Raw genomic sequence first — 16,209 nt, forward strand, 5'->3', positions numbered from 1 at the left:
CAGATTTCTGGAACCAGTCCAGAATCTAATGATTCTTGAAAGATCATTACGAATACCTCCACAATCTCTTCAATCACCTCTTTCAGAACATTGGGGTGCGCACCATCTGGGCCAGGTGACTTATCTAATTTTAGACCTTTCATTTTTCCAAGAACCTTCGCTAGTTATGGTAACTTCACACACTTCGTGACCCCTGACACCTGCAACTTCCACCAAAATGCTAGTGTCTTCCATGGTGAAGACTGAAACAAAATACTTATTTAGTTCATCTGCCATTTCCTTGTCCCCCATTACTATCGCTCCAGAATCGTTTTCCAGCAGTCCGATATCCATTCTCACTTCTCTCTTACACTATATGTATCTAAATATCATTGACTAGCCTACTTTTGCACTCCATCTTTACAGTCTTAGTGACTTTTTAGTTGCCTTGTGTTGGTTTTTAAATGCTTCCCAATCCTCTAACTTCCCATTAATTTTTGCTCTATTACATGTTCTCTTTTTGACTTTTATGTTGGCTTTGATTTCTCTTGTTAGCCACGGTTGTGTCACCTTTCTTTTAGAATACTTCTTCCTCTTTGGGATGTACATATCTTGTGCCTTCCAAATTGTTTACAGAAATTCCAGCCATTGCTGCTCTGCCATCATCCCTGCCAGTGTTCTTTTTCAATCAATTCTGGCCAGCTCCTCTCTCAATCCTCTATAATTCACATTACTTCCCCATAATATAGATATGTATGACTTCAGCTTCTCTTTCTCAAATTTCCAGGTGAATTTGGTCATATTATGATCACTTTCCCCCAAGGGTTCTTTAGATTTAAGCTCTCTAATCAATTCTGGTTCATTGCACAACACCCAAACCAGAATAGCTGCTCCTCTACTAGGTTCAACCATAAGCTGCTCTAAAATGCCATCTCATATGCACTCTAGAAATTCTCCCTTCTGGAACCTAGCACCAACCTGATTTCCCCAATTTACCAGCATATTGACATCCCCCATGACTGTTGTAACATTGCCCTTTTGGCATGCACTTTCTATTTCCCATTGTAATTTGTAGGCCACATCCTTATTACTATTTGGAGGTCTGTATAAAACTCCCATCAGGGTCTTTTTACCCATGATGTTCCTTAGCTCTAGGATATTATGTTGAAGTTGTATAAGACATGTTGAGGCTGGATTTGGAGTATTTTGTGCAATTCTGATTACTTCTCAACAGGAAGGATATCAGTAAGTTTGTAAGAGTACAGAGAAAATTTACAATGATGTTGCTAGGACTTGAGGAGCTGAGTTACAGAGAATGATTAAATAGGTTAGGACTTTATTCCTTGGAGTGTAGGAGAATGGGGGAGTTCATATGGAGGTGTACAGAATTACGAGGGGTATAGATAGGGTTTATGAAAACAGGCTTTTTTCACTGCGGTTGGCTGAGAGTGGAACTAGAGGTCATAGATTTAGGGTGAAAGGTGAAATATTTAAAGGGAACCTGAGGGAGAACTTCTTCAGTCAGAAGATGGTGCAAGTATGAAATGAGTTGCCAGTGGAAGAGAGGGATGTGGGTTCAATTACAACATTTGAAATGTTTGGATGGGAGAAGTATGGAGGGCTAGGATCTATGTGCAGGTAGGTGGAACTAGGCTGAAGAGCAGGTCTGCTCGAATTAGATGGGCCAAAGGGCTTGTTTCTGTGCTGTAGTGCACTAAGACTGACTCTAAAAGGTATTGTGACTGGAACCATGTGACTGGGCAGTACAGAGGTGCGTCTGGTAGAGCCGTTGCCTCACAATGCCTGAGAGTCAAGTTCAATCCTGATTTTGTGGCAGATTGAGCATTCTCCCCAAGACTACATGGGTTTCCTTTGCGTGTCTATTTTTTTCTCCACATCCGAATACAACAGGTTGGGTGATGAATTGGCCACCTCAAATTGCTTCTAGAGTGTTGGTGTATGGTAGAATGGGAGGTAGTTGAGGAAAATGTCGTGCAAATAACAAAAGAATTGATGCAGAATTAGTTGATATGCATGGCTGATGGTTGGCAGTGAAACAGATGGCCGGAGGGCCCTTTTATGGCTGGAATGACCACCGTTGTTAGTGGGTGTGTGGTTGTCATGTAGACACTTACTTTCAGAGTGTGTAGCTCCCGAGGGCACGGTTGATGTATATTCATTTCCTCATGAGTATTTCAAGTCAGACAAAGAAGGATTTATCTGTTGGCAACTGGTCAGACTGATATAGTGATGAGTGACAAAATTCAAAACCATTATTTTTTTGACTCATAGAAACAGAGCCATGGTGAAGCCATCGGCAAAACTGAGAAATACACACAGATGAAATGCTCAAGGAGGATAATTATTAAAAAATGCATTTTAATTGTTTACACATGCAAATATTGTTTCTATTGCAAGGTACAGTACGTATGTATTTGATAAAAAAAACCTTTATTCAAAAGCCAGCGCAGAGTTTCAGTAACTCATAATAATATGCCATAGGGATTGCTGCAATACAGATCTGATGAATTATAAGTAACCTACATTTGTGGTTTAGTACAGTAAGTCTAATACGGTTGTAACCCATCATCTGCTGTTTAATTGCACTCGCCTATTTCCAGGAATATGATTGTAATGCTTTCATTAATCCAAATTAATTCTTAGAACTATAATGATTGAGAAAGTGACCTTTCTTCTAAGCTTGTGTTCCTATGGTGACTCCATGCACATGAGCTTCCTGGTCTGGCAGTATACTAGGAGTTTGTTTGTGCTTGCAGCAGTTCCAGTAAAATCATCATTTGACGTGAGGCTTGGAAGTAGAGGGAGAGAAAGCAGACTCTAAGAAAGGTCGGTTAGTTTAACTGTTTTGACAGGCAGATATGTTTTCTCCTCTTGTAAAGGGATGAGGGTTTTGCCGAATGAAGATGCTGTTTATTTTGTTATAAAGTATTAAGTTTGCTCCACTTGTCCAGGGAGTCTGAATGCTTTCTGAGACAGAAAGAAAAGCACAAAGAACTTGAAATGTAATTGTGCATGTTTCAACACTTGAGTGGTCTGTAGCTAAGCAGCTGGTAAGAACATTGGCCTTTGTCCCCAGACAGATCATTAATTTAAATCTCCAATTGTCGGAACAGCTAATGATTCTGACAACCTGGCAGGAACGTCTTTTCATATCTGCATGTCCCTTGGTTGTATGATCTGTCTGTTTTTAATAAAAGTAGATTTCTTTTGTGATTGTGTGTCATTGGTTATTAATTAAACAGACTTTATAAAGTACTGTTTAAGAAGGAAAGTGTTAAAATTATAGAAAATATTGAAAACTGATTTGCTGTGCTACTTTTCTGAATGTTTGCTTGTAAGACATTCTGTTGACATTGAAAATGTTAGTTCATAGCAAAGAAAGTAGACCTTTAACTAGATTGCCAATTACTTTGTAGTTTATCTAGATAATGGACAGTTTAATAAAACATATTTTATATATACAGTAATTATATGCTTACAACATATTTTCCTTGCATACTCAGTGGGATTATGATATAGAAATTGTACATTGCCATTGTTTAGTTGGCTTCCTTAAATTATAGAATCTGTTGTATAGATGTTAACAGGCTAATGTCTCCTGCAGAGAATTAGAGAACTGGAAGACAAGATAGAAATCCAGAAAAGGCAAATCAAAGAAATAGAAGAAAAGGTGAGCTTCTGATATTGTATAGTAATTTAATATTTGGGTTTTGTAAAATCAGTTCTATGTTTTTTCTGTTGTAAAATGCAATTTTCAATTTTAATTTTATTGTGAATATATCTGTTATTGTGAATATCCTAAAATATCCTTGGATTGTGTCAGCAGATGAGAAGTTTGATTATTTGCATGCATTAACTGTCTTCCATCTTGTACTAATAATTTTCTCTTCTTTAAACTTTTCCTCTCCATTTCCTTGCTCCCACTTGTTACCTTTATTTTCTGATTTATGTTTATGTTTATGTTTTCAGTTTTTGTTTTTATTTCTGTTTTTCTCCTTAGCTTTTATCCTCTGGCCCTGAAGACCACTCTTCAGAAGCACAGGTTAGTGGCCATGACTTATCATTTGTCAGTAACTAACACTTTATGGAAATATCTGTACTGATCACTCTGAACTTGAACAATTATGTATTTAGATACTTGCTTCTGTAAACTTACCGACCACTGGAATGAGATTTTGGCCACTTAACAAATCTGAGGAAAATCAACTGCATTTCAGATATAATGTATTTAAAAAGGCCTTTTCCCTATTGAACTTGAGTATGCAGCTAATCACAGCCAAAATTAGATTCCCCATTTGAGTTGTCTTTTGTTCATGATATTTTTATAGTGGAGGTAACTGTTTAAATATTGTCCTGAATTCCCTTTCTGATGAACATAGCAGTATAGGAAATACTTACACTCATAACTGATGTATGGTAGGTTGCTCGGATGAAAAGGTGAGGGCTGTTTGTTAACCAGCAACATCACATTGGCAGGAGCTGGTCAGCTTTGGTGGGAAGTAGCAGAGAGTGGTGATTAAAGACTTTGTTCAGTTGAGAGTCTAACTAAAATTCATTGCCACATATATAACGTTGAGTCCTTTTCCATATATGTACTTTTTCTTTGATACTTTTAAATTCCTGTTGGTTCCCCTAATTTCTTTAGCCAACTAGTCTGCAATTACCAGAGTTTAAATGTGGTCAATATCGTCCACAGTACACAACACCTCAGCGTTGTCTGTGTTTCTAAGTACCAAGGAGAGGGGGAAAATTGTTCACAGCACTGTCTCAGGTGGAAAATTACAACAGCTATTTTCAGATACTGACACTAACCAAACATTCCAATGTCATGGTGATGGCATTTTGCATTGTGCCTTCATCTTTGTGCTGATCAAGTCTCTTCTGTTGTTTTCAATTCTTCCATTTAACTCTTTCTTTCCTCAAGTGTCTACAAGGAAATCTGAAAGCAGAGCAGAGGGTTATTTTTGCAGACAATTAGTTCTTTTCTGTACTTGGGGGCCAGTAGGAAAATAAATTGATCCTGACTTCTCAGGAAAACCTTTGGACTCCCATGTTTCAAACTCTACCTCCACTGTCCACCTCTCTCCACCCCACTGTGGAGCTTGCATTGTTGGAATATACATCTCTGATCTCAGTTAATTCATGGTCCACTCACACCCACTCACCACTTACCTACAAGTATTAGTGATTTTACATTGTCTATGCAAAGATTTTCTTGATAGCATTGATATGTTCCAGCCATTTAAATGAACTGGATTGCATAATTTAAAAGGACCTTGATCAGTGTTTATTAAGAACATTCTTTATTTCATATAGCTATAGATAAAAAAAATTATCCTTGACACACTTATATGAATAGTTGGATTTATAATTGTGTCTTTATAGACCTTTGATAAAAATCTGAAAAAAAGTTCTAGTTTAAAAAAATGTAATGCAAATTATTCTGATAGTTCAGTCAGTGCATGCAGTTCCCAGAGAGTAAATCATGCTGGTTCATCATAATGAAGGGATTATTGTCAACAGTCCAAGTATCTTGATGCTGTCCTTTTTGTGGAGTTCTTTGAAGCAGCTATGCAATTAGTCTCACTTCTTTGCTCTTTTCTCACAGCCCAGCAGAGTTTTCAGAGTTTTGTATGTAATTCCCTCTGGAAGTTACTATTCCAGTGCTGTTCATGGTGTGCATTTCAGATTATAAGAATTGCTGCATAAAAGATTGCTCACTGTCCTGAGTCTTTTGCCTGTAATTTTAAATCTGTGTTGTATGGTTTCTGATTTTGCTGCCTTGATGTCCTGAAAAGAGGCTGGGTAGCATGATGCACTAAGTTAGATTGTGCTGGACTAGGCTAACTGTTTGGCATTACCACCATTTGGCCATGCTTACCCAAATGAACACGGAGGGGTTACCTCACTAGCTCATCACTTACTGGAGTTCTGCAGGATAGTCAGGTCATCAACTCTGATGGGATAAAATAATAATATCAATTTTATGTATATAGCACCTTTCATACATTAAGATGCAGATGCAAAATGCTTTACATAGATTGTAAAGGAACTGTAAATCAACATAGTCATATGAGACCAAATTAAAAGTCAGAAGTAAAGACAAACATATAGAATAAAATGTAATTGAATACCCCAAATGATATAAATATAATCAACATTAACAGGCATTAAAAAATCCCATAAGTAGACCAAATTTAAAATGTATGTTTTTTGAAGTGTTTTGGAGTGTTCCCTAGTACTAGCCTGGCATATCTTAGTTGGCAGAGTATTTCAGATTTTTGAAGCATAAGAGTAAAAGGTCTCTCTCCCCTCCCCCCACTTTTAAAATCTACTCCTCAGCTTTTTCTCTCCAGTCCTGCCAAAGGGTTTTGGCCTGAAACATCGACAATACTCTTTTCCATAGATGCTGCCTGGTCTGCTAAATTCCTCCAGCATTTTGTGTGTGTTGCTTAGATTTCCAGCATCTGTGGATTTTCTCTTATTTGTGAGCAAATTGGTCATTTTTGTCTCCTGCTGATCTGCAGCTCTGTGGCATTATTGTAAGACTTTCTGGAACTAACCAATCTCAGCTTATGCCCCTGCATCTGAAGGATGACTTGTGTTTGGTGAAACCCTTCAAGACAGTGCACATCCCTGAATGAACTGGTACTGGGTGTAGCTTGGAGAAGAAAAATGACTAAGCTTTGAGAAAATATTTTCCACTTGATTCTGAATAAAGTAAATCATATACAGTTTTGCAAAAAAAACTCATAAAATTTAGGTATGTATTAATACTCAACTCGATTATACTTATTCATCCTTTCCATTATTAGATCACAAGAGAGCTCACAGAAGATAAAGCTAAGCCAACTGAGCAAATCTCAAAGTGTACAAAGCAACTGGAATATATTGAAGTGGAGGCATCGACCAAATTCCAAGCTTCTATTAGAGACAAACGAAAACACAAAAAGAAAATCGATTCATGTACACATGCTAAATCCACGTTGGAAGAGTCCATTCAAAATTTTCAAATGCTTATCTGTTTAATGAATAGGAAGATCATTTCTGACAACAATTTGTTTTTAAACTACCAAGAAATAATATAAGAAAATTCAAAATAACTGATACAGGAATGATGGGGAGCAAACTTGAAAAAACCCAGAGTGGTCAGGAAAAACAGCAAGATTCTGAAGATTCGAGCAGGATACAATTAGAGGAGTCACAGACTTCACAGGAGCAACTATTGGCTCCCCCAGAACCTGAGAAAAGAGAATATTTGGAGTCTTTTCCAGGCGAACAATTGATTGATTTAAATGTCAAAACTTTACAAGAGCACCTGATCAAACTGAAAGAGGAAAACAAATACAGAGGTGACAGAATAGCAAAACTTGAAGATTATATTTTAAAATTAGTGAATTTACTAAGTTTAGCAGAGTCCAAATTCAAAGGGAGTGAAGCTGTTGACAATCAGAAAATTCTTGAAGAGAAATTAAAGGAGTATGTAATTCAACAGGAAGCTAGAAATGAGGAGGCAGCAGCTCTGAAGAAAAAGCTGAATGAGATGCAACTTTCATGCCATCAACTTCATTTTGAGTGTGATGCTCTTAAAGGCAAGCTGGCCTCTGTGAAAGAACTGGAATCACTAGATTCTCACAGCAGTGATGAAGAAAGTGATGGTAAACACAGTGCCAAAGTGGAGCTTCTTCAAAGAGTCAAAAATTTGGAAGGACTTTTGAAGCTTAAAGACATGAATGAGAAGGAGCTGACAGAAACTGTCAAGGATCTTGAAGCCCAACTTTTGCAAAGCCAAGAGAATCAAAGGCAGCTTAGCTCACGCTGTGCCAAAATGAACCAATTGACAAAACAAAAGGAAGATATTGAAAGCAAGCTAGAGGAGAGGTACAGCCAGGTAGAGCAGCTACAGATAGACAAGGAAAATTCTGAAGAAGAGTACCAGGAGCAAATCAAAATATTGCTTGATGAGATCAGGGAGCAAGATGAGGCTCATTCCCAGCTTGAGATGATGAACAAAGATTTGCTTCAGAAAAATGAAGAGTTAGAAGCATGCAGAAACACACTTGAATTAAAAATTGCCAAATTAAAGATGGACCTGGAAGAGAGAGTGAATTGTGAGCTGAAATTAAAAAAGCAATATTCAGATCTGGAGAAAACAATCCGAGGCTGGAAGCATTTTGAACAGCAAATGAATGAGCAGTTCAAGCAAGTAGAAGAGAAGAAAAATAACAAAATTAAAAATCTGAAGAAACAACTTATGGAGAAAGATGAAGTTTTGAGAAAGACCTTGCAGGCAATGGAAGAACTCAAGAAAAGTGCCAAGAATGCTGAGAGCATGGTTCATGACCGACATGAAGTGTCTCCAGAGGTTCTCAAGGAAAAGACAGAACTTGAAGCTGACTTGAACAGAAAGACAGAGACTGAAATAGACCAAGCAGGATTCATTGTCAAAATAAGAAGCAGGTTCGAAATGGAGTTGAGTGCAAAGAGCAAAGAACTGGAACACTTCAAAGATGAAGCCAAACGTTTAACCGAGGAGATTTGTGAATTGCAAGAGCAACAACGGCAGCAAAAAGAATCCGAGAGGAAGTTGCAGGAACGAAACAGGATGCTGGAAGAGCTGGTAGAAGAGGTCCAGGAAGGAGAGACCAGGAACTTGCAGGAAAAAATAGCTCGGATGGAGAAGCTGCTCATTATGAAAGAAGAAACTGAGGAGAAATTTCAGGCAAGGATTTCTAATCAGGAGTCTCTTCTAAAAGAAATGGAAGAAACACAAGGAAAGCTGGCACAACGTAATGAAGAACTGGGTGCTAAACAACGTGTGATAAGTGAAGAACTGCATCATTGGAAAATTAAGTGTTCCAACCTAGAAAAGTTTGAAAGGGAAGTTAAAGTTGAAACAAGATGTCAGAGAGATAAGATAAAGGAACTGGAGATTGCTAAAACTAATCTGGAGGTGCAACTTCAAAAGAAAATCAGTGAGTTTAATGAGCTTGACATTTTGAGGAGAAAGGAGCAAGCAAATATAACTGCAGAGCTCAACAAAAAGATTGAAGACCAAAAGTTCCAAGTGTCTGTTTGCCAAGCAGCAAAGCAAAATATCGAAATGCAGTTGAAAAAGAAGATTAAAGAATTAGAAATTTCTGAGGCAAGCATTAAGAGCCTTAAGAGAAAACTTGAGGAGGCAGAAGAAAATCAGTGTGAAATCAGGAAATTAGAAACCATTCTTCAGCAGGAAAAGAAAGTACTTGAAACTCAACTTGCCAAAGAGTCTCAGATAGTCATCGCTTTGGAGGCCACGGTTAAAGAGGACTGCCAACAGTTACAAACTTTGAAAGGAAATCTGCACATGAAAGAAGCAGCTCTACAATCGCTGCAGGAGGAGAACTCGCTGCTACTGGCCAGAGTTCAAGATTTAGAACAGGTAGGCAGGGGGTGTTATTCAGCCTATAGCAAGTCTTTGAAATATAGAAAGTGCTGCAAGATGAAAGAAAAATCAGCTAGATTTTATTGGATGACAGCGCAGGCACAAAGGTTGAATGACCTAGTACATTTCCTTCTATTTCTTCTGATCTGCTTAGGCTTTGATTAACTGCTCAGTTGGGGTGAACTATTAATCTAATAATTACCTAATTTGGGCATTGATCCTAGTTTCCAGAACCTTAATGAGTCAAGGCTTTGGATGCCTGAAGAATGCAGGCACGTCCTGGGGCCTGGACGATGCACTAGAATGCCATTGACCTGCACCATGCTCTTTGCTAGTGTTCACTGACCTGATGATTACAAAGGCTTGGTAGAGGAGAAACTCTTGTAATTCTTGCATTTAGCAATTTGTGACAGAACCTATAAGATGGCAAAAATGAGCCAGGGATGCCTACAATCTGTTCAGACATTGGGGACCTGGCCAGCTCGTTCCGGATATCTTAGAGGAAAGTAGCCTTGTACTTAATATGGACTGAAGTATTATGACATAGGCCCTGATGACCTATTTTCTGGCTGGGGCAGTGAAGTTCAGGGATATAAGACCATAAGATATAGGAGCTGAACAACTAGGCCACTCAAGCGATCCCGCTTTCCTGACATTTGATTATGGCTGAATTTTTATCGACCCCATTCTCCTGCCTTTTCCCTGTAGTCCTCAACCCCCTTATCAATCTCTACCTTAGATGGACCCAGTGACTTGTTATCCACAGCCCTCTGTGGCAATGAATTCCACAGATTCATCACCCAATGACTAAAGAAGTTCCTCCTCATCTCAGTTTTAAATGGATGTTCTTTTATTCTGAGGCTGTGTTTCTGAATCCTAGACTCTCTTACTAATTGAAATGTCTTTTCCATGTCCACTCCATCCAAGCCTTTTAGTATTTGGTAAGTTTCAATGAGATCCTCCCTCATCTTTCTGAACTCCGCTGAGTACAGACCCAGAAACACCAAAAGGTTCCTCATGTATAAAAGCCTTTCATACCTGGAACCATTTTCGATCTACGCCACACATGGACTGCAACAGCTCTGACATTTACTTCAGCAACCTGGCGCAAGAAGAAAGGACTGAAACCGCAAATAATATTAGAAAAGTGAGTATATCATGCAGGCACTTTGTCCTTATTGGTTAGTCTCCATGAGGTGCAGTGGCACAGCCAGTAGAGCTGTTCTCTCACAGCTCCAACCATCCAGTGACCTGAGGGACATCTTTTACATGAAGCAAGCTGCCAGAGGAAGCTGTAGAGGTGGGTACAATTATGAAGTTTAAAAGTCAGTTGGTCAAGAACATGGATAGAAAAGGTTTAGATAGATGTAGGCTAGATGTGGGGAAATTGGACTAGACATCTTGGTATGCTTGGGTGAGTTAGGCTGAAGGGCTTGTTTTCATATTCTGTAACTCTACAACATCATTCAGTCTCTCTTGGTCACCATAGCACAGCCCTATTTTGTGCTTACAAAATAATACTACATAGAACACTACAACATAGTACAGGCTATTTGGCCCACAATGTTGTGCCAACATTTTAACTTCCTCCAAGATCAATATAACCTTTCCCTCCTGCACAGTGCTCCATTTCACTGTCATCCGCATGTCTATCTAAGAGCCTCTTAAGTGTACATTAAAGTAGTTAGAAGTTGGTTCCTAAATATTATTTGTTTCCAAATTCTGATACCAATAACATGAAACATTGTAGAATAAAGAGCTTAATTGAAATCTTCCTCTGGGGGTGAGAGAAGCAGTTCAGAGACTATTTCATTGACTCCCTTTTAAAGATTTGAATATAAAGGCTGTGCATTTGTAATATTGACACCTGATAGAAGCCTTCGAGTTAATGTAATGTGAAGGCTAATTATAAGGACATTGTTGGAGTTCGCTGATGCTGTAATGTTAGAGCATTGTATCAATTGCACATGCCAGTTGGCCCAGTGGAAAAAACAGAATCATGAATAATGGAAGGGCATTTTTATGTCTTTGTTGGAAATGCCATTTAAACAGCAGGTGACCTCCAGTAAACTAATAAAGGTTGAATCAGAATGAAAATAACATGTTATTCAGAGGCAGGAAAGTCCTTGGCTAAACATCTTTCTTGGATTTTGTTGATTGCAATAATATCATAAGCAGAAAATGTGACACTGCAAATGGAGCCTTCTGTCAATACGCTGGAAAAGTTTAATTATCGCATTATTTCACCCAGGGAGGAAGGCACAAATCTACTGAGTGTAGACATAACCATTGGTACCTCTTGCCAATTGCAGGACCTGGAGGAGGCAAAGAAGGATGTAACACAACAAGATGAATGGGAGACCAAGAAGCGTGAAATTGATGACATTGACCAGAGACTGGAAGACTTCATTCAGTCAGAGAAGATACTCAAAGAAACCATTGGCAACTTTGCAAAGACAGAGGCTTCTTTGAAAGAAAGGTAAAGAAAAAAAACATGCCATTAATTCTGCTTCTCTTGTTTCTAATGGTTTCAGACTAATATCAACAAAGGGCCTGTGAGGAGGGGGAAAAATAGCTACAAATAAGTTTCAGATAAAGGGGGTGCTGTAGTAGTCTGGCAGACTGACCTCTACCTTGCTAAGACCCAGCGACAACTCTCAGACACATCCTCTTACTTACCCCTCAAACAGGACCCCACCACGGAGCACCAGGCTATTGTCTCTCACACCATCACCAACCTTATTAGCTCTGAGGATCTCCCATCTATTGCCACCAACCTTATACTTCCTGAACCCCACATCTCCTGTTTCTACCTCCGACCCAAGAATCACAAACCCGCTTGTCTAGGTAGACCCATTGTTTCAGCTTGTTCTTGCCCCACTGAACTCATATCTGCATACCTCGACTCTGTTTTATACCCCCTAGTTCAGCTCCTTCCTCCTACATCCATAACACTTCACATGCTCTTGATCTTTTCAATGATTCCCTGGCCCCGATCATCTTAGTTTCACTATGGATGTCCAGCCCCTATACACCTCCATCCCCACCGGGGAGGCCTCAAAGCTCTCCGTTTCTTTTTGGACACCAGACTCAAATAGTTCCCCTCCACCACCACTCTCCTCCGTATCGCGGAACTTGTCTCACTCTTAATAATTTTTCCTTTGGCTTCTCCCATTTCTTTCAAACTAAAGGCGTAGCCATGGGCACTCACATGGGTCCCAGCTATGCCTGCCTTTTTGTTGGCTACGTGGACGTATGTTCCAAGCCTGCACTGGTGGCTGCCCCCACTGTTCCTATGATACCTCGATGACCGCATTGGTGCTGCTTCCTGCACCCATGCGGACCTCGCCAACTTCATCGATTTTGCCTCCAACATCCACCGTGCCCTCTAATTTACCTGGTTCATTTCCGGCACCTCCTCCCCTTTCTAGATCACTCTGTCTCTATCTACTGATATCTAATATAAATCCACGGACCCTCAAAGCTACCTGGAACTATACCTCTTCCCACCCTGCTACTTGTGAAAACACCATCCCCTTCTCTCGGTTCTGCTGTCTCCAGGGCACCTGCTGTCAGGATGAGGGTTTTCATTCTAGAATGAAAGAGATGTCCTCCCTCTTCAAAGAAAGTGGGTTCCCTTCCTCCACCATCAAGGCTGTCCTCAACCGCATCTTTTCCATTTCATGCACATCTGCTCTTACCCAATTCTCCCACCACCCTACCAGGGAAAAGGTTTCTCTTGTCCTCACCTACCACCCCACCAGCCTCCATGTCAAGGAAAAAGTGTTAGGCAAACTCAAAGGTCTTAGGGTGGATAAGTCACCTGAGCCATATAGACTACATTCCAGAGTCCTGAGAAAAGTTGCTGAACAGATAATGGATGGATTGGACATAATCTTTCAAGAATCTCTTGATTTTGGCATGGTCCCAGAGGACTGGAAGACTGTAACTGTCACTCCACTCTTTAAGAAGGGAAGGAGACAAAAGAAAGGAAATTATAGACCAGTTACCCAAACCTCAGTGGTGAAAAAGTGTTGGAGTCTATTATTAAGGATGAGGTTTCGAGGTACTTGGAAACTAATGATAAAATAAGTCAAAATCAGCATGGTTTCTTTCAAAGGAAATCTTGCCTGACAAATCTGTTAAGGGTTCTTCAATTAAGTAACAAGCAGGGTGGAAAAAGGAGAGGCAGTGAATGTCATTTACTTGTATTTTCAGAAGGTGTTTGATAAGATGCCACACATGAGGCTGCTTAACAAGATAGCATCCCATGGCATTACAGGAAAGATACTGACATGGATAGCAGAATGGCTGACAGGCAGGAGGCAGTGAGTGGGAATAAAGGGGGCCTTTTCTGGTTGGCTGCCCGTGACTAGTGGTGTTCCTCAGGGGTCTGTATTGGGACTGCTACTTTTCACATTACTTGTCAATGATTTGGATAGTGGAATTGATGACTTTGTGGCAAAGTTGTGGTGTGAAGATAGGTGGAGGCGTAGGTAATGCTGAGGAAGCGATGTGATTGCAGCAGGACTTAGACAAATTGAAAGTGGGAAAGAGAGTGGCAGAAGTGTTGGGAAATGTATGATAATGCATTTTGGTAAAAGGAATAATAGTGCAGACTATTATCTAAATGGGGAGAAGTTTCAAACATCAGAAGCGCAGAGCGACTTAGGAGTCCTTATGCAAGACTCCTGGAAGGTTAATTTACGGGTTGAGTCTGTGATGCAATGTTGGCATTTATTTCAAGGTGAATAGAATCTAAAAGCAAGAAGTTAACACTGAGCCTTACAAGACACTAGTCAGGCCGCATGGAGGATTGTCAACAGTTTTGGGTCTTGGGTCCCATATCTCAGGAAGGATGCGATGTCATTGGAGAGAGTCCAGAGGAGGTTCACAAAGATGATTCCGGGAATGAAAGGGTTAACACACGAGGAGCGTTTGGCAGCTTTGGAACTTAGAAGAATACAGGGGGTAATCTCATTCAAACCTACTGAATGTTGAAAGGACTAGATAGGGTGGATGTGAAGAGGATGTTTCCTATGGTGGGGGAACTGGAGGGCACAGCCTCAAAATTGAGGGTTGACCCTTTAGAACAGAGGTAGGGGGGAAATTTTTTAGCCAGAGAGTAGTAAATCTGTGGAATGTAGTGAGGCCAAGTCCTTGGGTATATTTAAAGCAGAAGCTGATTGTTTCCTGTTGAGTCAGGACATCAAAAGATATGTCAAAAAGGCAGGTGTTTGGGGTTGAGTGGGATCCGGGATCGGCTCTGATGGAGTGGCAGAGCAAACTCAATGGGCTGAATGGCCTAAATCTGCTCCTATGCCTTATGGTCTTGTGAATTACTCCCTACATGTCTCCTTTGTCCGTTCGTCCCTCCCCACTGATTGCCCTCCTGACACTTATCTTTGCAAGCAGAACAAGTGCTACACCGGTCCCTACACCACCTCCCTTGCTACCATTCAGAGCCCCAAACGGAGTTCCCAGGTGAGACGACCCTTCACCTGTGAGCCTGTTGGGGTCATATATTGTATCCAGTACTCCTGGTGTGGCCTCCTGTATATTGGTAAGACCCGATGTAGATTGGGAGACCACTTTGCCGAGCACCTATGCTCCGTCTGCCAGAAAAAGCAGGTTCTCCCAGTGGCCAACCATTTTAATTCCACTTCCCATTTCTGTTCCGATATGTCTATCCATGGCCTCTTCTACTGTCGCAGTGAGACCACACTCAGGTCGGAGGAACAACACCTTATACTTTGTCTGGATAGCCTCCAACCTGATGGCATGAACATCGATTTCTCAGATTTCCAGTAATGGCACTCTCCCCTTCACCATTCCACATCTTCTTTTCCCTCTCTCACCTTATCTCCTTGGCTGCCCATCACCTCCGTCTGGTGCTCCTCCCCCTTTCCTTTCTCCATGGCCTATTAGATTCTCCCTTCTCCAGCCTGGTATCTCTATCACCAATCAACTTCCCAGATCTTTACTTCACCCCTCCCCCTCACGGTTTCACCTATCTCGTTGTATTTCTCTCTCCCTCCCTCCACCTTTTAACTCTACTCCTCATCTTTATTTCTCCAGTCCTGCTGAAGGGTCTCGGCCTGAAACATTGTTTGTACTCTTTTCTATAGAGTGCTGCCTGGCCTGTTGAGTTCCTCCAGCATTTTGTGTGTGTTGCTTGAATTTCCAGCATCTGCAGATGTTCTCTTGTTTCAGCTGTTCTTCTCTGCTTTTGGTTGGGAACACCAGGTCAATTACATAAGCACTCCCATTTGAGACTCATAGTGCAATTCCCTTATTCAGACTGTAGTGGAAGCTAGAAGGGTCAGATTCCTGGGATCAATATAATCATACTGATAGTTATCCATGGAGAATTTTCAAAAAGAATAATCTTAATTACTAAATAGATTTAGAATATCATAAAAATGGTTAAAATGTTCAGGCTAATGGAGAAATAAGTATTTTTGGACTGTTTTTTCAGCAAGGCAGTGCAGGCACAGTGGGCTGAAGAGCCACCTTCTGCATGAGTTTAGATTTTGTGTATTAAAATGCCAAAGCAAAGCTATGGTGACGCAGCTACAAGTCCTGCTAGCTCACAACTTGGGTCTTAGGTTTGATCCTGATCTCCAGTAATATCTATGTGGAATTCACATTCTTCCTGTGCCTGTCAATTTTACTGGGCATTCCATTCCTTTGCGTATCATATCCCAACGATATGCAGGTTGGTAGATTAGTTGGTCGCTATAAATTGCCACTGTAGATGATTGATAGAATTTGAAAGGTATATG

The 16,209-nt window shown here is 40.3% G+C and overlaps 2 protein-coding genes across 3 annotated transcripts in view; both read left to right on the forward strand.

Moving 5' to 3' along the window:
• Positions 1-7,088, forward strand: part of LOC134345666 (janus kinase and microtubule-interacting protein 1-like) — a 394,868-nt gene extending 387,780 nt beyond the window's left edge. Inside the window, exons 22-24 of the mRNA XM_063046689.1 lie at positions 3,605-3,670; positions 4,001-4,042; positions 6,816-7,088. Coding sequence (XP_062902759.1) covers positions 3,605-3,670; positions 4,001-4,042; positions 6,816-7,088 — 381 coding nt within the window. The remainder of the gene's footprint in view (positions 1-3,604; positions 3,671-4,000; positions 4,043-6,815) is intronic.
• Positions 7,089-7,114: 26 nt separating this feature from the next.
• LOC134345665 (golgin subfamily B member 1-like) overlaps positions 7,115-16,209 on the forward strand; it is a 155,219-nt gene continuing 146,124 nt past the window's right edge. For both annotated transcript variants that reach the window (XM_063046688.1, XM_063046687.1), the window contains exons 1-2: positions 7,115-9,421; positions 11,737-11,903. In XM_063046688.1, coding sequence (XP_062902758.1) covers positions 7,115-9,421; positions 11,737-11,903 — 2,474 coding nt within the window. The remainder of the gene's footprint in view (positions 9,422-11,736; positions 11,904-16,209) is intronic.

The sequence above is a fragment of the Mobula hypostoma genome, chromosome 4 (assembly GCF_963921235.1).
Source record: "Mobula hypostoma chromosome 4, sMobHyp1.1, whole genome shotgun sequence".
In the NCBI taxonomy this organism is placed as follows: Eukaryota; Metazoa; Chordata; class Chondrichthyes; order Myliobatiformes; family Myliobatidae; genus Mobula; species Mobula hypostoma.